The 23,971-nt window shown below is 44.7% G+C and overlaps 1 protein-coding gene across 6 annotated transcripts in view; it reads left to right on the top strand.

The window, feature by feature from the left end:
* The window catches only part of CLASP1 (cytoplasmic linker associated protein 1), a 220,730-nt gene that overhangs the window by 138,590 nt on the left and 58,169 nt on the right, over positions 1-23,971 (top strand). For 2 of the 6 annotated variants that reach the window (XM_084774618.1, XM_084774614.1), the window contains 5 exons: positions 838-945; positions 4,568-4,735; positions 18,100-18,203; positions 20,497-20,520; positions 21,838-22,082. In XM_084774618.1, the coding sequence (XP_084630744.1) occupies positions 838-945; positions 4,568-4,735; positions 18,100-18,203; positions 20,497-20,520; positions 21,838-22,082 (649 nt within the window). Of the gene's footprint in view, positions 1-837; positions 946-2,302; positions 2,330-4,567; positions 4,736-10,213; positions 10,322-14,649; positions 14,713-18,099; positions 18,204-20,496; positions 20,521-21,837; positions 22,083-23,971 lie in introns of all 6 variants that reach the window. The other 4 variants (XM_084774615.1, XM_084774616.1, XM_084774617.1 and 1 more) reach the window with 4 other exon arrangements.

Raw genomic sequence — 23,971 nt, 5'->3', positions numbered from 1 at the left:
CCTAAACTTTAAAACGTGAAATGCCTGTAGTAACTTTAAAATAGATTGCCTTTCCCTGTTCATTTTGCGGGATTACCTACTTGGGTTTTGCCGGATGACTTACAGAAACCAGAGGTACTTGGGGCCAGCAGCCGCCTTGGACAGGCACCTAGCCAGGAGTGACACTGGGCAGACTCTTCTCTCCAGACTTCTCTTCCTGGTTTTCTCATTCTTGTCTGTGCATTGCTGCGAGCATTCTGATTTTACAGAGCTCATAGCTCTCATCAGAGAAAATAATGCAGCTTTTTAGTCAATACCCAGTAGCAAGTTTAGCCTAGGCTGGCTTCAAACGTACTGTGTAGCCAAGAGTAACTTTGAATTTCTCCTTACCCTCCTGTCTCACTTCCCAAGGGCTAGAGTCACAGGTGTGTACCACCATGTCTAGCCTCTATATCTTTTTAAAACGTTACTGAAAGTCACTGGTTTTAGTCTTCCCTGCACTTTCTTGAACTTTCTTCCAACTTCAGGGCTTGTTTCTACATTCCTCCTGTGCAAGCTTCATCTGGTGCTAGGAAGGTGTCAGCTGGGGTCCGTTCTAGCTGGCTTACAGAGAACAGCCTTTTGTGCTTCCTTGAATCCAGAGAAACTGGCTGTGTAGAGAATTCAAAACCACGTTCACCACTGCTCGTCCTCCGGGGGGCACACTGGTGTCTAACTCTCACGGGACCCGGCTGACAGAAGCCCCCCGTTCTCTATGTGGTCCACCGCATCAGTGCCCTGCGCTTGTGGTGTGGGCTCCTCTGTAGGTCACACTCACTGAAATGTTACGGAAACAACTGTTTTTGCTGTGTCCTCCAGGTCGGATCCGCACAAGACGGCAAAGCTCGGGGAGCGCCACCAATGTTGCCTCCACACCCTCGGACAGTCGGGGCCGCAGTCGCGCCAAAGTGGTTTCACAGTCGCAGCGTAAGCAGTGTGTTTTATGCTTTGGTTACCTTAGCTTCCTTCAGTAGCCAGACAGGCTTCTGCACTGACCTCAGTGACTCTGAGGCACTCCAAGTAAAACTGGTAAGGTAGGCTTACAGGATGGAACATTCCAAAGAATGCTTTGGGCTCCTTGCCAAGTGGGCTGGGGAGATGGCTGTCTGTAAAATATTCACGGACCTGAGTTTGGATTGCCAACACCCATATAAAAAGCTAGGTGTACTGACCCACCCCTGTGATCCCCGCAGTAGGGAAATGGAGGTCCCTGGTCCCTGGGGCTTGCTAGTCAGCCAGTCTAATTAGTGAGCCTCAGACCCTGTCTGACAAAAGAAGGTAGTGGTTGAGGAGGTACCCAGCATCCTCTTTTGGCCTCCCCACACATGCACACACGGGAACATGTCACACACAAACATTCATAGTGTTAGACACTAAACTACACTTTGACCCCCGATCCTGAAGTCTCTCAAGTGAAAACTTAGCTGTTATATAACCCATTTTTGCAGTCTCATTTCCTGGGGGGGGGGGGGGACTGGCAGCTGAGGGGTATCTTATATTTTTCTTATTATAGCATTTGGTTATGACCTCTGCCACTTCCCCACCCAAGCTGGGTGAGGGCTGTCTCTCTGGCTTTGAAATCCAAATGTCACCTGGACTTAGGAGGGCATGAAAATTACCTCTCTTGTGGGACTCTGGATATTAGGAGAGGCTTAAAACTCGGGAGCATACTGAGCTGGACTTTGAGGCGCCTCAGTTCCACTTTTGCCAGGTTGCACTCACAGGTGCAGAGGTCTCTAAATAGTACACACGACTGAGCCTGCATGCCAGCCTTACACATACATATACAATATTTGAACAATGATTTGAATGAGATATATATATATATATATGCACAAGTATGAGCATTGGGCAACCATACTCCTGGTTTGGTATGAAGTACATTCATTAGTTTCAGATGTAGGGTCCTTAAGGATAGAAATGTTTTAGATATTTGAAGATTAAAGAAGCTCATAAACACTCAAGGGTAAAAATAGCCCATAGCAGTGTTTTTCCAGCCCCTGGATTTTCTTAAAGATGGAAGTGGGGCACAGGGGACCAAGCTTGGCTGGAGTTCTCCACTTCTCCTAAGCTTGCACATGACAGATGGGTGTTTCATACAGACTGGGACTGAAGGCTAACCCTGTGTGCTGTGCGTAACACAAAGCATCCTCGAAACCATAGCGATGTTGCTACTGAGCTTGTGAATACGCCATTTGTGTTGTGTCGCATGCTGACCTACTGTATTGTGTTATTGTCTTTTAATCCACTTTTGCCTGTCCTTTGGTCTGCTCTCCTAATGAAGGATCCAGATCTGCTAACCCTGCTGGTGGTAAGCCATTTCTCTTCTTGCTTTTCTGTTGTCGTCAGCACTCTATCGCAGCCATGCTCCCTGCATAATATTAATTTCTCTGTTTTATACTTAATCTTTCGGCATTTTCAAATACTGGAGTTGGAAATGCATTTCTTTTTGCTCTTGACATAACTTAATAGTTTATTTTATGTTCAAGTCATGGACTAGTTCTTCACAGTAATGTGCATTACTGATTTTTACAATGGTTTTCCTTCCAAATTGTGCATAGTTTAATCATTATTGGGTATTAATTTTTTTGTGTAGCCGACCAAATGACTCATTTGGATAATGACAACCTTAGTATATGATGTATATTTTTGAGACATACTGTAAAATAAATTTTTACAATTTGCGGGTAAGTGTTGTTCCAAAGGGGGTCTTGTCTGATTGATTGATTTATAGGTCTCACACACACACACACACACACACACACACATTTGTATTTTGGAGATAAGAGTTTCTCCGTGTAGCCTTGGCTGTCCTGGACTCACTTTATAGACCAGGCTGGCCTCGAACTCACAGAGGTCTGTCTGTCTCTGCCTCCCCGAGTGCTGGGATTACAGGCTACACTCATTGAACAATTATTTATATTTTATGTTTTAAAATTTTACTGCCATTTCTACTTAGGGAGTTAATTTGTTAAGTGGCTGTTATTTTGTGTATATTCATATTTAAAATGTTGCTGTTTTTCTGAGAGAATTTTAACCCACAGAGAATACTTATAATCAATCATAAGTGGATACTTAGCTATTAATAAGGATTAGCAGCCCCGATATTTCTGGTTTATGGTTTTATTGCGTATTTTCAGAAAATGTGGCCCATGTGATTGCCTTTTATCAGATGTTTTTTTCTCATTTTCTTTTTAGATTTGCTTTGAGGCTTAGCACACAGAATTTATAACATGTGGGTGTTAAAAAGGAAAAAAAAGTGTGTTTTTGGATATACACATATATGCTAGAGGAGTCTGTGTATGAAGTCATGCTGTGAAGTGCCAGGCAGTTGGCTGTAGTGACACAGACCAGTTGGCCACAGCAGCACCAAGGGTTTAGGCAGGGCTCTGGTGGTATATGTGACCTGTCGGTAACTGAGGGGTTGTCAAGCAAGTCACGGTTGTGTGTATACTTTGATTGCTGGCCCGGTGCGTTTCTCTGAGGATTATTAGGCTTTCTGTAGGGTCTTTTAATAATTGTGGCTTTTCCCCTTTCTCTCTATATTTTTACCTGTTCCTGCTTTGTATTTCAAAGCTACGTTGCTTGGGCGTAAAAGTTTGTTCTTACTGTCTGCGTGGTCAGTTAGCCTCTTACACTCTTTGTGCTTTTTGTTTTGTTGCTTCGTTTTAAGTGTGTTCATTTGATTCTTATAGACAATATATAGTTTTGTTCAATTTATATTTGTTCGTTTTATATCTGTTCAAAGTCTGGCTTGTATTTCAACAGTAGAGCACTTGGCTAGCACTACAAGGCTCAATCGCCAGGACTGGAAGAAAGACATGAATTGAAAATTTCTGTCTTTTAATAGATGAGTTCATATGCAGCCACATTCATTACAGCTACTAATGTTTAAGGTTATTTGTACTACCTTACTCTGTGACTCACCCCCCTCCACCCAAGACAGTGTTTCTCTGTGTAGCCTTGGCTGTCCTGGACTTGCTTTGTAGCCTAGGCTGGTCTTGAACTCACAGTGATCTGCCTGCCTCTGCCTCCTAGAGCGCTGGGATTGCAGGCGTTTGGTACCTTTGTGGTTTTAAATTGTTTCTAGTTCTTTCGTCCCTGTGCCTTCCGTTTGTTAGATCAGGCCCACTTCCGTAAGTGAAGTCTGTGAAGGGCTGTTAGGCTCACGTTTCTATTTCTCCAGTGATTGACTTAATGTTTAGGCACTGGGCCCTCAGGGTTAGGAGGTGGCTCGTGGGAGAGTGCTTGCAGGATGTGTCTGGCCGTGTGTAGAGCCGTGCCTTGGAACAGGGTGCTCCTGTCAGCCAGCATTTCCATCAGAAGCTGCGCCTCCACTTCCAAAGTTGCCTCATGGGTCTTCTAAGCCGAGATGTTAGTTTATGATAGTAATCCTACTTGCTTACTTAAAAAAGAAAAGGTACATCTAAATAAAATGCTATTTTTATATGTTTCATGCAAATTCTTGTGTGAAAACTTGCTTCTTTACTCACTATGACTTGCCGCCTGATTTATATCGTCACTTAGCTACACTTTGCTTCACTTTTAGCTGGCAGCCGGTCAAGTTCCCCTGGGAAGCTGTTGGGAAGTGGCTATGGTGGACTTGCTGGGGGTTCCTCGAGAGGCCCACCTGTAACACCGTCTTCAGAAAAACGAAGCAAGATTCCCAGGAGTCAGGGATGTAGCCGAGAAACAAGCCCTAACCGGATTGGATTAGGTAAGGATTCTCTAAGACTTGAACCCCCCACTCGCAGCATGGTTGTAATCAGTTATGATCTAATCGCTGATGCAGAAGACGGAGCCCTGCTTTTCAGCTCAGGGCCACCTTCAGCTGTACTTCAAAATGTGCATTTGCTTGGTGCGCTATACAGAGTACACTGCGGTTTCATTGGTGCCAAAAACTGTGTGACACTTAATGCTTCCAACTGGTGGGGTGGGAATTTATCCTTTGCAAAGCACTGGAATTGGAAAACTACAAGCTCCTTTCCTAACTGAAGCACTGCAACACTACATTTTTCTTTCACAGAATTCATTCTAGGCATTGATATTTTAATTTTCAAAGGCATTTCAGGCTCCCTGTTTTTATTTTGATCTCTAACCTACTTGGTAAAACTTACAGTCAAAGAATGTGTATAATTACTTTTGACATAATTTTGTTGGAACATGGCAGCTAGGGATTGATGAATACCAATACCAATTCTCATTTCAGTGTTGGGTTGAGTGTCCTTATAATAGCAGGCAGATACAGATGATTCCCAGTACCCTGCAGGCCTGTTACACACTAACTCATATGTTCCCTTTTAGTGTAAAAGTCATTCAAGATACAGTGCCACAACTATTATGCATTGATGTTTGTACTTTTATTCTAGGTCTATCAGCTTTGTTAAGTACAAATGTATTACTTTAAAATTAGAGTACTGTATCTTTACCTTTTCTTGTTGGCTTAGGTTCATCCCCTTTGGTTTTTCTCAGCTTTTTTTGCCCCCACTTGAATATTTACTGTGTACCTGGCCCCTTTTTAGACCCAGGATTAGAAGATAAATTAAATAGATTTAGCTTCTCACACCCAAACCTTTCTTCTCTGTTGGGAAGAGGTGGGAATGTAAAACTGCATGGTAGAGTGTGGCAGGTCCTTGGGGGAGCATCAGAGAGGAGGTGCTTTTCCCTCCTTCCACTTGATCCTCCTGGATCTTCTGATCACAGAGGTATCCTGGAGTAGGGTCCTACTTTAGCCATGTGGGGAGGAGGTCAAGGACAACAAAACTGGTGGGCTCAGCAGGGGCAGATGCTGCTTAAGGAGTTTCCAAAATGAAATGTCTGAATTATCTAGCACTGCAACCCATCTGCATTTGGCTCAGGTTTTGTTTGGAAGACATTTTATTTTAAATCTAGGTGTGAATCTACAACTGTCTTTTTCGTTGTTCATTTCTGAAGTGTAAGCTGTATCTTTGCAGTGCATTCTACTTTTATTTTTAAACATGGTCTTTTCTGCTTAGGACTTACGTGTTCATTAGAGGTCCTGTTTGTATCCGTTATTTGTTGCTGTGACAAAACACCTGAGAGTGGACACTTAGGGGAGGAAGGGCTTATTTCGGATCACAGTTCTGAGTACAGTCCATTGTGTTTGGAGAGACCCGTGCCAGGAGTGTGAGGCAGCTGTTCACACTGAAATTGAAGAGATGGACCCGGGCCTACAGGATAGGTCTTCACACCCCAGTTTACTCTGTCTGGAAACTCCCTTACAGGACTGATATGGCCTGGCCAGCTGACAATCTGTTAACTGCCCAACAACCTTTACATTCTTGAAACTAGGGAATGACCCAATTTCAGTAATCTGGTGTAATTATAGGGCCTGCTATTTCACGGTCCTTATCTGACAGTCTGTTGTGTACAGTCAAAAAGGGAGCACTTTCTGAGCTTTGAAAGCCAGTGTCATGAAACTTCAGTAAAGGAGTTTGCATCCTTTCAAAGAGCTCTCATTTAAAGGTGATAATTTTTCCCCTTTTTTATATTTTGGAGACAGGGTCTATATAAGCCCAGGCTAGCCTAGAACTCAGAGATCTACCTACCGCCTTCCCTCGGGTGCTGGTATTGTATTACCATGTCTGTCTTCAGTATTATTTTGAAGGAAGTTACTTCCTTGGTGATCATGAAGGCGGTGAATAGTATTGGAGCTTTAAGATCATAGATAAAGTTCTGGTTGAAGGGGTTTCATTTCTCCATAAGAACACACATATAAAGAAATACTCATGAGCAAAATGCACCTTTACATTTATCCATTTATAAGGTGGTAGGTGTTTAGCATTTTTCAGTAATAGTTTGAGGTGGTCATTAAGTTTATATTAGACACATATTTGTGTGTCTAATCATATTGTTCACTCTAGCAGTTTTTAGTATAATTATTCAAAGAGTGGTAGCGAGGGGACAGGAGCCAACAAATCTGGGCCCAGTTGGGGGTGGGGCTGCGGAGTCTGATGCCAAACAAGGACCAAACATGGAGAGGCCCTAGGCCCCTGACTCAGACATGGCCAATAGGCAGCTCAGTCTCCATATGAGTCCCCTGTTAAGGGGAGCAGGGGCTGTCTCTGTCCCTGTCATGGATTCTGTTACACTTTGATCACTTCCCCCTGGTGGGTTGCCTTACCAGGCCACAGAGGAAGAGCATACAGGCAATCCTGATGAGACTTGAAAGGCTGGGGTCACTTGATAAGGGAGAAGGGCTCCCCCTCTCTAAGGGCTAGGGGAGGAGAATAGGGGGCAGGAAGGAGGGAGGGTGGGGCCAGGAGGAGACAAGGGAGGGGCCGATGTTTGGGATGTAAAGTGAATAAATTTTTAAGAAGAAATTTAAATTAAACAAAGAAAGAAACTGGACTGGAGAGGCGGCTCAGAGGTTAAGAGCACAGTCTGCTCTTCCAGAGGTCCTGAGCTCCATTCCCGGCATCCACATGGTGGCTCACAACCGTCCATAATGAGATCTGGTGCCCTCTTCTGGTATGCAGGCAGAGCTCTGTACAAATAATAAATAAATCTTAAAAAACAAAACAAAACAAAACAAAAAAACAAAAGAATGGTAGCTATTTAAGAATGTTTCCTATAACCTCCAAACCACTTCCCTTAGCAGTTTTGGTGGGAGCTATACTGGGTTTAGAATATACATTAAAAGCTAGTTCTAAGGCCAAGGAGATGGTTCTTTGTGTAAAGCTGCTAGCTACACAAGCCTGATGAGACAAGATTGAACACCATGACCCACATAAAAAGCCAGGTGTAGTAACACACTCTGGCTACCTCAGCACTCCTGCCACAAGGTAGGAGGCAGAGAAAGAGGTGCCTACTAGCTCACAGGCCAGCCAGCCTGAAGTGCATAACCTGTGAACAGAAAAAAGAGGGACCCTGCCCCAGCTAGGTGGAAACTAAGGACCAACTCCTGACAGTGGTCCTCTGACTTCTGCGCATGTGCTCCCTCCCCCCATCCCTCTCCCCCTCCCTCTCTTCTCCCCCTCCACCATGGTATAATCTCACTTAGGATGTTTGGTGTGGGCCCTTACTAATAGGAAAAGTCAATTTTATACTCTGGTTGGATGGATGGATGGATGGATGGATGGATGGATGGATATTATATGAATCAGTTTTGACCACTAGTCTGGAACTAATGTTGTAAGTGGCTGTTTTTTCTCTTCTGGGTTAAATTACCCAACATTTGAAATATCACTCTTACCACAAAGTGCCCTTTTATGAGGCTTGGGGCAATTACGGACAGATTTCTGAGAAGATAGTGGGCAGAATTCTTTTTCTATATGCCACATCATAAAGGAGCTCATGAGCATGGATAGGTGGTGAGCTCTCTGGAGGAAGTCCCAGGGGGACAAAGCTTGTGGGCGGCAGTCCATATCACCCCTGCGTGTTCTGCTAACGATCTTTTTGTCTTCATACAGCAGGACTACTCCAGAGAGAGCATGTATTTCCTTTTTTTTTTTTTTTAAAGCATCTCTATGAACCTGAAAAGGGAGTGGGTTCTGGGTAAAGTTAACATGTAGTTAGCTGAGCATGCACTCATGTGAAAACCGCCTGATTTGGAGAACACAATAAAAAAGACAAGATTTCCATGCATGCTGTTTGGCAAGTAACTCCGAACTGTATACACATGCATTGTCCCCAGTCTCCTTCTCATCGAAATGATGTGATTCTTTTTCATTCTTTATTTTCCTGGGGGGAAGATGAGAACCAGGGAGACCAGCAAGGCAGCTGAGAGCTGTACAGTCACTGTCGTGCACATCTGAGGAAGCTCCTGTGCTGGTTGGCACAGCTGTTGTTTTCACCCTCTTTATAGGACCTGTTTAGAATGTTACAGGAATTGCTGATTGAGTAGTCACCAGTACTGTGAGTGAAAACTGTCAATGTTTCCATGTCATCCTGTCAGAATTAAGAAGTTTCTAGTGAGGCCTTTGGGTCATATCGTTCAGATTAATCTTCTGTATCACCTTTCCCTTCCTGTAGCATGCCAAGCATCTGGGCATCACTTACAGGCTCTTGGGGTCTGCTTCAGCCCCAGCAGGGAGCTATTGTGCACAAGCTAAGCTGGCTCCATTTCTGCGCATTCTACTTTATTGGAGAGTTTCAAGAGTCTGGAAGTGAGGTGTTCTTGTTATAGTTTATCTGTAAATCTTCGCTCCAAAATAATAGGCTGTGCTTGTTTTTACATCCAAAATCAGGTGTGCTAGTTCCCACAGTCTTGGGTCATTTCTACCCAGCACAGACACACTGGTCCTCTGAGGGTGAGATGTCCTCGCACTGTGATGCTGGGCATCCTTCTGCACACATCCACTAAGCAATGTGTCTAGCGAGCGTTTCGCCTGTAACTTACTTCTCTGTACTTAATTTGAGAAGCACAGGTATTGTGGTCTTTTGAGCTTCACAGCCAAATAGCATTAGACCTTAAGACTACTGTACAGCTCTGTCTTACAGTTGTAATGGCTTAGTGTTTGGGACAGAGACAATCATAAAATAATTGCTATTCCAAGGCCAGGAGTGGATTCTTCTTGGCCAAACACTGAGATTGTCAGTTTCCTTGCTGTAGAGACCAGAAAACAGTAAGCGCTCGATTCTGGCACTGCACCTGTAGGTTTAGAAGGTTGGTTTCGTGTGTGCCACGTCTCCATCTTGACTCCTGGCAGGCTTTCCAGCCAGGTTGCACGTTGGCTTCTGTAGAGCAGGCTGCCCTCGGGGAAAGTGAGCCATCTTCTTTTTGTTAGGGAAGTCTGTAGACCTCAAGGCCAGAGTCTTTATTCCTATTATTCATCCAGACTAAATGGTCTTTGGGGGAACCAAGTGCCATGAAAACAGTTTTGGTCTCCTGAGTTCTTGTCTGCTAAAGCCACAGACGCTGATTGTTTGCGACATTCTTTGGATCTTATATTTGATGCCAGGCTATCTTTTTGGGGAAGATTTTTATTTCTCACATTTAAGTGTAACTTCACTTCAGTGTTTTAATCCACAGCCTTCTGAGGGACAGAAGACAGTTGGGTACAATGTCCAGACCCTCCTGTCAGAGAGACCTCTTCATGGGCAGGTGGCCCTCTGCTACCCGTCATAGTCAACGCCTTAATTACATTGAAGTAAATGTGACTGATGCTTGTGAGTTTTTCTGTCTTCATTAAATTTGTTCGCCTTCTCTGAAACCCCTCATGCTGCACGCTAGCACGGAGCAGCCGTATCCCTCGACCCAGCATGAGTCAGGGGTGCAGCCGCGATACCAGCCGTGAGAGCAGCCGCGATACAAGCCCTGCTCGGGGCTTCACTCCACTCGGTGAGTACCCAGAGGCGTTGCGCAGGGCCCCCCGGCGCTTGTGCACACACTGCTGGGTGGAATGGCCGCTTCCCTCCGCTGCCCTGTGATCCTGTCTTCTCTCTTCCCTCTTCCTTGGTCACCCTTGTCGTCCCCTCTGCATGCATAAACTTCAGCAACTTCCGGTTCTCGCGCATAGAGGGAAAAAGCACCATTTCACTCTGCCGTGGCCACTTCTGGCCACTTGTCTCTGGGCAATCCCATTTGTGTGGCAGTTTTCTAACATAAGGCAAAACAGTTGAATAAATGGCTGCTTGCACGTGAAGTGAACTCAGAATTCACACATAGCCATCAAACTTAAGGACTTTTTGTTGTTTTTGTTGTTATTGAGGATGGAACCAAAGCCTCAGGCTTTAAGGGTGCTAGGCTCTGAGCCCCATCCCCCAAGCCCAGTATATATTATTCATAGGAAAAACAAGAGCATAATCTTGTACTGTTTTGTGAGTTTTTAAGTTAAATGAGTTTTATTTTTAGTTTTAATAACCCTAATTTCCTCCAAAATGGACATAGTATATCTGTTTAATACAAAGTATCTATTCCCAACAGTGTCCATCAATGCACTGATAAAAAGAGCATTTTTATTTTAATTTTTTAATCCTTCAGCAGTTACTTTCCAGTCATTTGGCATATGCAGTGTGTATTTTACTCTTAAGGGACATAGGAGCAGAAGGAATTTTGTTGAAATTAGACCTGAACTCGTCCCTGTTCCAATGAAGCAGGGCTTCAGCAGTCTGTAATCTTTTTCTGACTGTCTGTTACTCAGCTGACCTTTTCACTCTGTACATGTTGCTCCGAGAGAAGCAACAGTAAGTCACAGTGGGCATCCCTCTCCTGCTCGTGGCATATACTTCTTCTTGGTTTTCTCCAGTCAGGGTCAGTAATCAAAGCCAAGATACAGGCTCTGAAAGCAGATGCCAAAGACCTTCTAGACAATTCTCTTACTTAAAGTGGTTCCTTCTCTTAGCCTGTCAGCCATTCTTCTGTTAGCCAGTCAGGCAGCTTTCCTGGTGCCTGCCTGTCAGGTGTGCTGCAGCACCCTCAAGCTCTGGAGTCGAAATCTTAAGACATCAGCTGTGACACTCACTTTTTCTCCCCTCCTGAATGGACTGGTGATTTTTTTCCTTTTAAAATCAGGGCTGTACACCTGTGCATCTTGGCTCACTATTTGACCTTCCAAACAATCTGTTACATGCAATCTATCTGTGGGTGCTTTTGTCTATCAGGAGCAGGCCAGCATTTTTCTTGAGGCTGACGTTTTACGCTGTCTGTGGACCGAGCCTTGGACTCTGACATGCAGTCTGTGGGCTGGGCAAGGAGGGCAGAATTCTTTGAATCTGGCTTGAACCCTGAGCAACTGATTGATCACATGATCACATCGGCTTTTGCTCCATGGGTAAACAGATCTCTTTAACTGTCATGGTGACATCCCAAAATACTGCACTGTGTAGTTCCTGTTGCCAGGGCAGAAGCTGTGGCTGCTAATGAACTACTGTCTTCTGCTGTGGTCAGGGCAGTACAAGCTACCTTTTGAGCTAATTTTTTAGACCATGCCTTTTATCTCCTCGGGTTAAACCTGTCCCCCAAACTTGTTTGTAGAGGAATAGCAAAAGGGTACCCGCGGTTGGAAGCATCAGCTGGCATGGGTGCCTTCAGCCCCCGCCCTCACTGAGGGACAGCCCCCAAGCCTGATCTTACAGTCCTGCGTCCAAGCAGCAGAGTGAGGCCTGGTTTTGACTCCCAGCCTGCTTTGTTCAAAGAGGTTCTGTTGACCGTCTCTCGCGTTGCTCAACAGTGTGTCAAATGCGTGATAGTGAGGTCCCTCCCGGGCTAGACACAGAGCATAAGTCTCAAGAGATTTTCTTGAAGTGATGCTTTTCCAGGCTTAGAGCTAGGGCCTGCAGGTTCAGAGAGGCTTCCCAGAGGGTGGCTGTCCTGTGTGGGGGAGCTTGCTACAGATCCCTGAACGCTTTCGTTGTTCCATAGTCGCTTTCCCTCAGTTACCCTTTGAGTAAATGTGCATGGCCAGACTTTATTAGGAAAAAAAAAACAGACGGGTCATTGTATTTCAGTGAATGCAGACCTCTCTCTGCCTCGATGGAGGATTGGTTCCAGGGATGCCTGCAGATGCTCATGTCCTTTCTGTAAAATGCTGAATATTCTACACAGCCTATGCTTCCCATGCCTCCTGCCCATACATTTAAATCACTGCTGGATTATCTCTCGTATGAAACACAGTGTGAATGCTGTGTAGATGGTCACTGTGCTGTGTTGTTTAGAGACTAACGACAGAAGGCATATTCAGACTCCACAGGCGTGGGAGCTGTGGACAGGTTGCTGGCGGCAGTTGTCATTTTTCAGCTTGTAACACTGTGTTGGAGCATCTCAATAGTCTGAACGCTAAGTGCAGTTAGAGTCTAGAGCTCCGCTGCCAGTCAGGCTCTGACACAAGTGGGTGCCCCACGGAGTCCATCGAGGAATGTCTACTAGGGAATTTGGCAGAGGAGTCATTATGCAGTAGACACACTGTAGAGTGTTGTGTTCAACCCAAAGACATACATTTTAAGAAACCCACAGGTAGAGCAAGTATTGCTTAAAACCATTTTCAACCTAAGCTGTGAAGATACAGTGCTACTGTAATAGGTAAGAACTGGCCGGGCGTGTTGGCGCACACTTTTAAACCCAGCACACAGGAGGCAGAGGCAGGGGGATCGCTGTGAGTTTGGGGCCAGCCTGGACTACAAAATGAATCCAGGACAGCCAAGGATACACAGAGAAAACTTGTCTCAAAAACCAAAACCAAACCAAACCAAACAACAAAAAAACCGCAGGTCACTCTGGTCTCAACAAAATGTTAACCAGCTTCCTTATCTAGGCAAATGGTAAGTCTGATTTTAGATATATCAGTTCAATGTTTTGTGTGTGAATCTTCCAAAACAGAGGATTCCCCACCCCCACCCCATTTTTTTTTTTTTTTAAATTTCAAGCTGCTAAAATTGTCTTGCTTGACCAGGTAACATTTGCTTTTTAATATTACATCTACCACAGGGTATATAATTCATAAAGTGACTTGGGATTTGAATTTAAATTTCATTGGAGGTTGGTTTGATGCTTTGTGACTAAATGTTTGAGTTTTAATATGTGCTGAATAATGGAGGGGAGTAGAGAGTCCTGCCTCGCTGGGTGGTTTTGTTAAACATGTGGACACTCCATGATAAAGCACTGTGACTTGCCCAGAGTAGTGAAAGGAAACAGGTACCCTCTCCTTTCACTGGATAAGTATCTAAATAGTATATGAACCTGTGACATCAGCATTTCAGACCAAATTCTTATTCCGTAATTATTTCTCAAAGTTACTTTCTTCACAAGGACAGAATTTAGTATCCATTTCCTTGGGTTGATGACTGTATACACATATCACAAATACTTGCTCATAAAATATTATCCTAAATGTAAGGTTCTTCCTGACCTTCGCTATTACCCCCAGTGCTAATCCTATCACCAGCACCACTGTGTGCTGCCACTGCTGCGTGTTCCCCTTTAACACGCTCCGTGACAGACGAGTTAGGTAATACTTTAGAGGCAAAGAAACCGAGAGAAACAGGTTTGGTGTATTACCAAGGGCCACAGCTAGCTGTGGGCAAACCAGGCCTGCCACTTGTGTTTCCGAAATGGTGCTCAAACATACTCCTGCAGCCGTGTGCCCAAGAGAGGCCCATGGCCTGCCAGCAGTTAAACCAGTACATTAATAACTAGGGGATCTGTGCAGTAGACACCAAGCCTTCCCACTGGGCAGAGTGCAGATGTTGAGTCCCTTGTGGTCCCATGAATTTCTGTTGAGATAACATTATGACCTCTCTGCTTTTGTTTTTGGTGCATGGTGGCATATGCATCACATACCAGTGACCCATCTCGTGAGCTGAGTTAGCAGTCCATCCTCTCGCTGTCCCCCTGGGGTTCCGATGGTGCTCTGACTCCCGATGTCCTTCATGTGGCTTTTTTTTTTCCATACTGGCTGATGGAAGCTTCGTGGTGTGAATCTAAACCTGGAGTCCGAGTCCGTCAGTGCGTCCTTAGTATGCTGCACTGTATGAGTGCCTCTGTCATGCCTGTGTGTGTTAAGAGCTGTGTGAGGCCAGTGGCCACCATACAGTGTGGGGGCCAATCCTGCTGTCCATTCACATCCAGCGCCATCTCTTCCTGAGAACCACAGCCTCGGTGGTAGCGGCCCCGCATTTCCTCTGGTACTTGTGTGTTAACCCTGTGGGTGTTGCCGTTCCTTTTACCTGCAGCCTCTCGACGTCATTCCAGGTCCACTAGTGCCCTCTCCACTGCTGATTCTGTTGGGCAGTCAGGTGAACAAGTGCTAACTGCATGACTCGGCTTCTCCATCCGTCCTCCCACCCCCATGTCAGCCTCTGTCGTTATCGTGTCAGCTCGAGCTTGGCATGTGTGCACCTCATGTTTGTCCTCCTGTGTTTTTCTTTTTTTTTTTTTTTAGTTGTTGAATGTTTATGGTTCTGTTCATAGCTTGATGCTTGATTGCCTGTTTGGCATTGTTTCTCTAGCGCTCATTTTAACATCAAAACAAAAATCAGGGAAGTACCTCCTCCCCAGGAAAAGAACAACCCAAAATAGGTGTCACTAGGTCTCCCACAGGGAGTGAGGGATCAATGTCATTTAGCGGTCTGTGGTCTCCACAGTCCTTACTCCAATATACTTTTAGGTGCTAAGTTAGTTGAATTAGTGTCAGGCTCCAGTTATTTTCAGTCCCACACACCTCAGATTATAGCATGCACAATCTCACATATTTGAAAATAAATATATTGCACTGAAACCTTTATAGAAAACCAGGGTCTTGACCCAGGCCATAAGTAAGCCAGAGGTTAGTCTCATTGCCTGTGAGTGCCAAACCCTCTGTCTCAGCTTCATTTAACATAAGCAAACCTACTGGCCACAGGTACAGAGTGTCTAAAGATGCGTCCATATGCCACCCTAACTGGCGTCATTTTCATACACTAACAGAACAGCCCCGAATGACCAGTTTCTCAGTGGAGTCAGCACGTTCTGCTAATACACGTATTATTACCTGTGCCGATGCTTACCTGTTTATCAAGCCCCTTTTCACGTGCCCTTTCATTGTACTAAACAAAGCCAGCTACACGTTTTCACCATGTAGGCTCTGAGTGAATGTGTCCCCTAAGGATCGGGGGCCAGGCTGAGGGCATGGCCCTCTGCATCCAGCCTGTGAAAGCAGCTTTATTGCAATATGGGAACAGTGAGTGTGGACCACAGGGGCTTGCCTGGTGAAAACAGAAAGCCTGTCACGATGCTTACAGCCAGACAAGCATGTCCCCTTCAGATCCGCAGCTCACGTTATCTACTTATCTACAGACGACCGACAGTCGCTGTTTGTAGCAAAGCTGTACGCATTTGGGAAGCACTGAGTACTCTGCTTTACTCTTTATAATTTCAACTTTCTGTCTGTAAAGATCCAATATTATCCCTGGAATAAGAATTGCTGGCATGAAATCTACTTGTGTTTTTTTGTTTTGTTTTTTTAATTTTTGTTTGTTCTTAAGACTTTATGTTTATGCTGGGTAATTTTTAAATGGCTTTTAACTGAATTACTCATTTTGTTACTCATAAATCCCCTGCTATCTACCCTTTTTTAATGAAAAAAAAAAAAGACGAACCAAAATTACTTACAAAATAGCATGCATGTAACTCTCAATTCTGTCCCTGCTTTACACTCTAACCAATGAGCACACGTGTAAGTATGATTGACAGTCCACGGTCTTTGTAATTCATATAACAACAGTGAGTCACCACCAGAACCTGACGGTATAAGATGATGCTTGTAACTATAGCAAGTGCATTAAAAAAGGGGATAGTATGACATACAATTTTTGTTTCTTTATTTAAAAAATTGTGACTGTGTATGAGTCTTTTGACTAGCAGTGTTTAAATTATTTTCCCTGCCTATAGTGGTAGAAGGGCAAAATGTTTTGAGTTTGATATTTTAAAGAAGCTAAATAATGCTTCATTTTAAAGTTCGCCACTTTGTAGATGCTGTGTTGTTCCCTGTCCAAATGCTTAACTCTGTCATTTCATACGAAAGTCAATTCCTAGGGCTCAGCAAGATGGTTCAGCAGGTAAAGGCCTGCAGCCCAGCCTGACAGCCTGAATTCAATATCTAGGACCCACACAATGGAAAAGGGAACCAACCCCTGCAAGTTTACCACCATAGGAGTACCATAGCCCTTCCCCACAAATAATAACTAATTAAAACATAACTTTAAGAGAATGATCCATTCCTGTAAGATAAATACCGCATTCTGTCTTGTTCCAAATGCTATACTGCTAAAGTGTGACTAAGGCAGAGATTTATTTTCACTTGTCCAAATAGTGTTTTCTATTAACTCAGGAAAAACTAAGCCGGGTGGTGGTGGCACACGCCTTTAATCCCAGCACTAGGGAGGCAGAGGCAGGCGGATCTCCGAGTTTGAGAGATCTGGTCTACAAAGAGAGTTCCAGGACAGCCAAGGCTAACATGGAGAAACTCTGTCTTGAAAAACCAGCTTCATTCCCACCCCCACCCCACCTCCAAAAATCTCAGGAAACGCCCTCTCCCCCCTTTTTTTTTTTTTAACATTTTAACATATTTTTCCTTCTATGTGTTAGGATTTTCATGAGTACACTTCTCGTCAGTAGACGATGAGCTGTCCCTGGACCGTATAACTTCTGCAGGCTCTCTCCAGCACTTCTTAAGGAGAGCTGGCCAGCTGGACTTTACAGTGTCTTCATTTACCTTGATGAAGAACAGCTCCGGAGGGCTAGAGAGGTGGCGCTGTGGTTAAGAGCACTTACTGTTTCTCCACAGACCCATGTTGAGAGCAGCTCACAACTGCCTTTAGCTCTAGCTCCAGGGTATCTGGGGCCTTTTGTGCACCTCTGAGTATATGTGTCATATAGTCACATACACATAGACACACATAAACACACACAACAAATAAAAATAATTTTAAATAAGAACTTTGGAATAATTGCTTAGCTTGCTAAAATTTATCTTAAGTTTTTGGATTCTGTCTGCCTTTTCTGTATAAAGTTTATCATCCAAAAATCCTTAAAGGAGATCAAGTAAAACTTAGACTGGTGATATCTAAATGATTAATGTCCTAAAAAGGAAGCACTTGATTTTTATGGTGATTATTAGATAATTTTAGCAAATTGATGTTTAAGTAATCACAACATTAGCTTTTAAATAATAGTACTGAGGACAATCTGTAACAAGATCAATTTAGTCATTTTCAGATTTTAACTTGTCAGTTTACATTAAGTCGTAATTCCCAAACCATGAAGCTTGCTTATGTTGAACAAACATTGAGGGCACTTGCCTCTAGAAGGAAAGCTAAATAGATTAAAAGATTCATCCCAGAGCCCCACTCTCCTCTGTAATAAGTTCTCCTATCATCAGTCGCAAGCCTTTTCAGTAGCAAAATGTTAGAAACAGGTTCCACTTAAAAATAAAATAAAATAAAAAGAGGGAAACGTACTCATCATGCCTTATTAGTGTTAAGTGTGAGTGCCTTACCCCTTACCACTGGCAGGCAAGTCCAGTGCAGTTCAAACCGGCTAGGGAGTTTCTATGTCCCTGTCTTTAGGCGGAGGACGCAGGAGCCCTTCCAGAGAACCCAGCTGTAAGTGGACTGACATATGGCCTGCTTTTGTCTTCTAAATAGATCGGTTTGGGCTGAGCCAGTCAGGAAGAATCCCTGGTTCCGTGAACGCCATGCGAGTCTTGAGTACCAGCACAGACCTGGAAGCTGCGGTGGCTGACGCTCTGGTAAGAGGCACAGAAGGACAGAGTCAGTTGCTCATCCATGGTTTTCTGTCTCAGCACAAAATTGCCCTCAAATCAGGAGACTACGTCTTCCTTTACACTCTTCTTCCAAAGTGTGTGAAGAGGGCTGGCATGATGGCCCAGCCACTAAAACATGTGCAAGGCTGAGAACTAGAGGTCAGATCCCAGGACCCACGTAGGTGCCAGGCTCAGGTGGCCTGCCTGTAGTCCCAGCGTCCCAGAGGCAGCCAGCCAGTTGGCACTCTGTGGGTTCACGTGAGAGACCTTGCCTCAAGTAAGTAAGGTAGAGGGAGACCCTTGACATCTTCTTAGTCCCACACTCATGCATGTGGACTTTGAACACTCACTCACCACATATACATTCACAGGAGAAAAAGAAAAAAAGTTATGTAAAGATTTTCTTTTTCCCTCTTACACTTTTACCTCTTTACAACACATAGTGAAATCTGCCTTCCAGGAAATCGCAGCATCAAGAGCCTGACGCGTGCTCCTTGGTGCGCAGGGGATCTTGCTGCCATTGGCTTCCCACATGTCATCAAGCAATCTCTCTTGTTTTCCGTATACCACAGCTTCTTTTCCCGCAGTATCCCCCGTTTCCCATCCTGTTGCCTCCCTTGCTCTGCAGGCTTTGACAGCACAGCCCACATGCCCGATTGTAACAGTGGGTGATGGAGTCTGAGGTCTGACCCTCGTATTCATTATGTTACATGATTCTGACGTGGGAGACCCCCGTACCCACCACATAGATCGACTTGGTATTTAAGAACAAATGGCTCCATCAATAAAGCACTTGTCAGGCAAGCACAAGGGCTTGAGTTAAAACCCAGAACCGTCTATAAAGCTCTGTGTTGCGCTGTGCCCTTGTTGTCACAGCACCAGAGAGGTGGAGACGGGCTGATGCTTGGGGCTTACTGGCTAGCCAGCCTAGCTGAATCCACGAAATCAGCTCTCAAAAACAAGAAAACAGCATCGTGAGGAATGGCACCCCAGTTTGACCTCCGTGCCCCCCCCACATGCGCGCGCGCACATACACATTTCTAAATGTTAAGTTTTGGTCTCTAAAAATTTAAAACATTAGGGGAGGAATTTTCACATATTTCATTGTAGTATTTTTTTAAAAAATCAAGTGTCTGTGGCATGGCAAGCATTCTTTTGGATCAGCTTGTGGTGAACTTGCCACACACACGGGGCTCATGTGCTCAGTATTTGAAATAGGTGCTCTTCAGAATGGTCCCATGGGCGCCCCGCCGCCGCTGCTGTCCTAAGATCTGTTCTTATGTTTGGAATCACACAACACTGTCCTGCTTTTCAGCCCGAGGTTTTAGCCTGTGACACCCGAGCAGCGCTTTATGGTCTGTGGCTACTGTGAACCCCGCTTTCGTCCCTTTGTGTCTCTGCCCATTTGTTCTTGCTAAGTTGGAGTCTCCTTAATGTGCATCTGCAAGCAAGCCCTTGGCCACTCTCAGAAGGCTTCCTGCCAGGAAGCCAGCCTGGCCAGCTCTACTCACCGCCCTATGTCCCGAAGGAGTGTGCAGCACTGCTCTAACCATGGTTTGACCTGGGTCAAGAGCTGGAACAAAATCCAGTGAGGCTTTCTTTTTCCAAGTTAAAGCATTCTGAATCTGCCTTTTATTTACTCAAGAGTCCTGAGGAAATAGTGTTCAAGGGGCTGGGAAGCAATGGAGCTGAGCTCTCAGCTAAAAGGGGCTGCCACTTGAAGCAGAAGATTTTTCTTAGTTGTTTAAAGCCCACGTAAGGGACCGTGTGCAAAGTTCCAGGAAACAAAGTGGAGCTTGAGAGAGTTCAGAGCTTTGCTGCTTTACTTGAGCTTTCCTCTGAGCCCCAGCTCCCATTCTGTCTTTGCTGCCCTTGCTCCTTTGTCTACTCTGTCTGGTCTCTCTGAGTGACCTGCTTCTGCAGGAGAAAGTGCCAGAATGGTAGGGGAACCCTTGCCTACAGAACGGGAGCCCCTGGGGTAGGCAGAAGATTCCATAGGGGCATATATGGATGTATAGTGACTTAGTGGGTATGGGAAATGTCAGCGAGAAATCTACCATGAGCTAGAGCGCCTGCAGGGAGAGACAGGAGGACTAGGACATGCCATTTGGACCACAGCCCGCTGCGATCTCCTCCAAACCAACCGCTTGCTGACCTGTACTTTTGGTTTGCTAAGAGATGTTGCTGTACACTTTTGTTGCCAGAACAATCCCCACATATGCTTCTGACATAATTCTCTATGCTTTTTCCCCATCCTTCAATATTTTCCTGCCTACAGCTGTTAGGAGACGCCAGGAGCAAGGTACCCGTGCTTTACCTTTTGTTTACAACATTTTTGTTTTTTGTTTTTTTGTTTTGTTTTTGTTTTTTTTTCTGTTGCAAATATATTTCTTTTAGAATTTAGTTGAAAGCAGCACAATCTGTAGTAGTTGTAGTTAGAGATTCTGGTGTCACGTGGTTCTGGTAAGCATTCTGATCCACTGTCTTTACTTGTCAGTCACCTTTCTCATGTCTCCATTAGGTTATTTGTTTTGTTTTTGTTTTTATGTCACTCTACTCCCTCTCCTTTTTGTGTTTCATTTTGTTAACTCAATTTGTGTCAGTCTTTTATTATAACTTCATGAACTTATATCTCTGTGAACCTACCTTTTTTCTTATTTTAGGAAATCTGACTTATATGTAAGTGTAAATCATACAGATTTTCATCTAAATCAAAAGATATTTTCAAAGGTGAAAAGGGGATTCTACGAATAATTTTGCTGGGGCAGAAGGCATTACAATCCTGAGCAAGCTGGGATTCCAAATAATTAACATTATTTGAAAATTAAAACTATTTGTGTGGCTTGGACCAGCAACTGCATTTAGGACACAGTTTATGTGCCAACCGTACCATACTGTTGTGCTATATGTGGGTCTAACACACCATAGTCGGGGTGTGAGAGAGGACTGAAGGGGGCTATTATACTGTACTTTAAAAGAAACCTATCTGTGTTAGAAAACCAAATGATGTTGTTCACTAAAGTGCCTCATACCGTCTTAAACCTTGCTGCCTATAATACTTCCAGCACTAACATTTCATCTGCAAACTTCTTAAGCAAACATGACTGCTCAAGCAAGGGCATCCACAGACCATGCTTACGGCGGATTGCTGTGTGCTCTAGAGGGGCTGCGCATGTGCACACATCTGCAGTGTGTCAGTATTTCATCCGTCAGAGTTCCATACACCCGCACAGCCATCTCCTGAGGCAGATGTGATGGTTACCCTCCTCCTTGAGAGGAGTCACTGAGACAGAAAGCGACACAGCATTCAGCAGTAATACCAGGACTGGAACCAAAGACCGTCTTGCTAAAAATCTCCTTTGCCACCCCCACTACACAGACACATATACACACTTTCAACAAGATGACAAATTCTTTCTTCCTCACCAAAAATGTGCCACATGCCACTTATATTACCTACCTTGACACTTCTGTTTTTAACTCCCTGACCCGTAAGCATAGAAATTGTGTGTGTGTGTTTCCATTTAACTCTGCACTGTAGTTTTTAGTGCAGACTAAAACTTGTGACCGGTTCACCTTTCCACTTCTTCCTTACCCCGCCTCTCATGGGATATTTCAGAAGAAGCCTGTGAGAAGGAGGTACGAGCCCTATGGGATGTACTCTGATGATGACGCCAACAGCGACGCCTCCAGCGTGTGCTCCGAGCGCTCATATGGCTCCAGGAATGGTGGCATTCCTCATTATCTGCGGCAGACTGAGGACGTAGCGGAAGTTCTTAACCACTGTGCTAGTTCTAACTGGTCAGAAAGGAAAGAGGGGCTCCTGGGCCTACAGAACTTACTGAAGAGCCAAAGAACACTGAGGTGAGGACCAGAAATTCTGCCAATGCTACATCCCAGGCCCGTTAGACCCGCCAGAGGCTTTGAAGGAGTCTCTGCCATTACGGAGCCCTGCAAAGTTCCAGTCACTGGGTGCCCACCATGGGAAGACATAGTGCCTGGCACCCACCTGCTGGAAACATGTAGCAAACTGGCTGTACTCTGTTAGACTGCTAAGAGATTTGGTTCCCATGAGGTGCATATCTGTCCTTTAGATGATGCGCCCCAGGGAATCAGGTAGAAAATGCAACTGCACACTGGGGCTCGCTCCTCTCCAAGGCTCTAGGACACAGTGCAGCTACTATCAGTCTTCAATTCATTCCATTCACGTGTAAGGCTCAGGCATGCCCCAAGCAGCTCCCCGACAGCAGCAGCACAGTAGCTCTGCAATGACTGCTTCTTATACCTTCCTTTTGGTTTTCATTTAAAATTTTTTAAAATATTTATTTATTTATTTATTTATTATGTATGCAGTGCTCTGGCTGCACATACACATGCAGGCCAGAAGAGGGCACTAGATCTCATTATAGATGGTTGTGAGCCACCACGTGGTTGCTGGGAATTGAACTCAGGACTTCTGGAGGAGCAGTCAGTACCCTTAACCTCTGAGCCATCTCTCCAGCCCCAGTTTTCATAAAATTTTTAAATAAGTGAGCATTGCACATGCCAAAAAAGGATAAAAAAAAAAAAAAAAAAGAAACCATAGAAATCTGCACTGACATTGGCATGCTATTATTTTATAACTCAGGAAGTAATAGAGAGATTGCTAGGTATAGTAGTATATGCCTGTAATCTCAGAACTTGGGATCCCTGTTAGTTCAAGGCCAACCTGAACCTACAGGGAAGTTTTGGGCCTGAGTGAGATCTTGTCTCTACCTCTCCCCCAAGTAAAAAGAAAGAAAAAAGGGTAGTTTGGGGGCGGGGGCAGGTGGAGAGAAGAAGATAAATTCAACTCATTAATCAAACCTGTCAATATGTCCTTGGTTTTGAGACCAATCTGTTATACAGATATGAGTGAAGAGTATGGAACTCAAAAAACATACTGTATTACAACTTTTGAGCATTTCTGTAGAAAAAGGCAGTTTTTGTTGTTTTTAAAGAATAATTTGTGAGCCTGAACTAACAGGTTTGTGGCCATTCTGGGCCCCACATGGCTCATGCGCACTGCTAGATGGCTGGCTGTGCTCAAAGCTTAGCTGTCCAGTCTGCCTCTGCTCACCCTGGTTCCCATGAATGCATTCTGTCCATGAAGATGATGTGAGAGGCTCTGTCACATCCTTCCAAAACACAGGCACCCTAGTGGTTTGTCAGAAGCAACATGATTTGTCATGGCTGTTCTTGAAGCTCTGTTTGATACTGTTGTTGGGCTCACTGTCTCAATTCCCAGTGGTTACTAGAGCCCCTTGAATGGCTCTTAAGAACCTGCCAGCAGTGATCACCTCTAGCTTACTGAAGGATCGTTGAGGCATCTGTATCTCAGATGCATGAAGAAGTGGATTGTTCCAGGGTGCCCGAAAAGAGAACTCTGCTTTCCAACTTTGATATGAAAAGGAGACTCACTTACAGTGGCAGGGTGAAAAAAGGCAGGGGACACCAGTGAATACTGAGGATTTTCTTGGTCCCAGTATTATCTGTTTTCTTGTTCTGTCCTCAGCCATGAGGCATAGCCTCAGTTATCCTCCATTCCCAGCTGTAAGAAGAGGCACAAGGCACATATGTGGTCCAAGGGGAGGCCTCAGTGCGTAAAGGCACTCACTGCCCACCTGACAACCTGAATTCTATCCTAGAGCCCCATGTGTGGGAGAGAACACACATACACACGGGCGTGCACGCACGCACGCACACACACACACACACACACACACACACACACA

The sequence above is a fragment of the Acomys minous genome, assembly GCF_964271855.1.
Source record: "Acomys minous genome assembly, chromosome: 1".
Taxonomy (NCBI): domain Eukaryota; kingdom Metazoa; phylum Chordata; class Mammalia; order Rodentia; family Muridae; genus Acomys; species Acomys minous.
The sequence above is the reverse complement of the archived record's forward strand: the minus strand, read 5'-3'. Positions and strand labels throughout refer to the sequence as shown.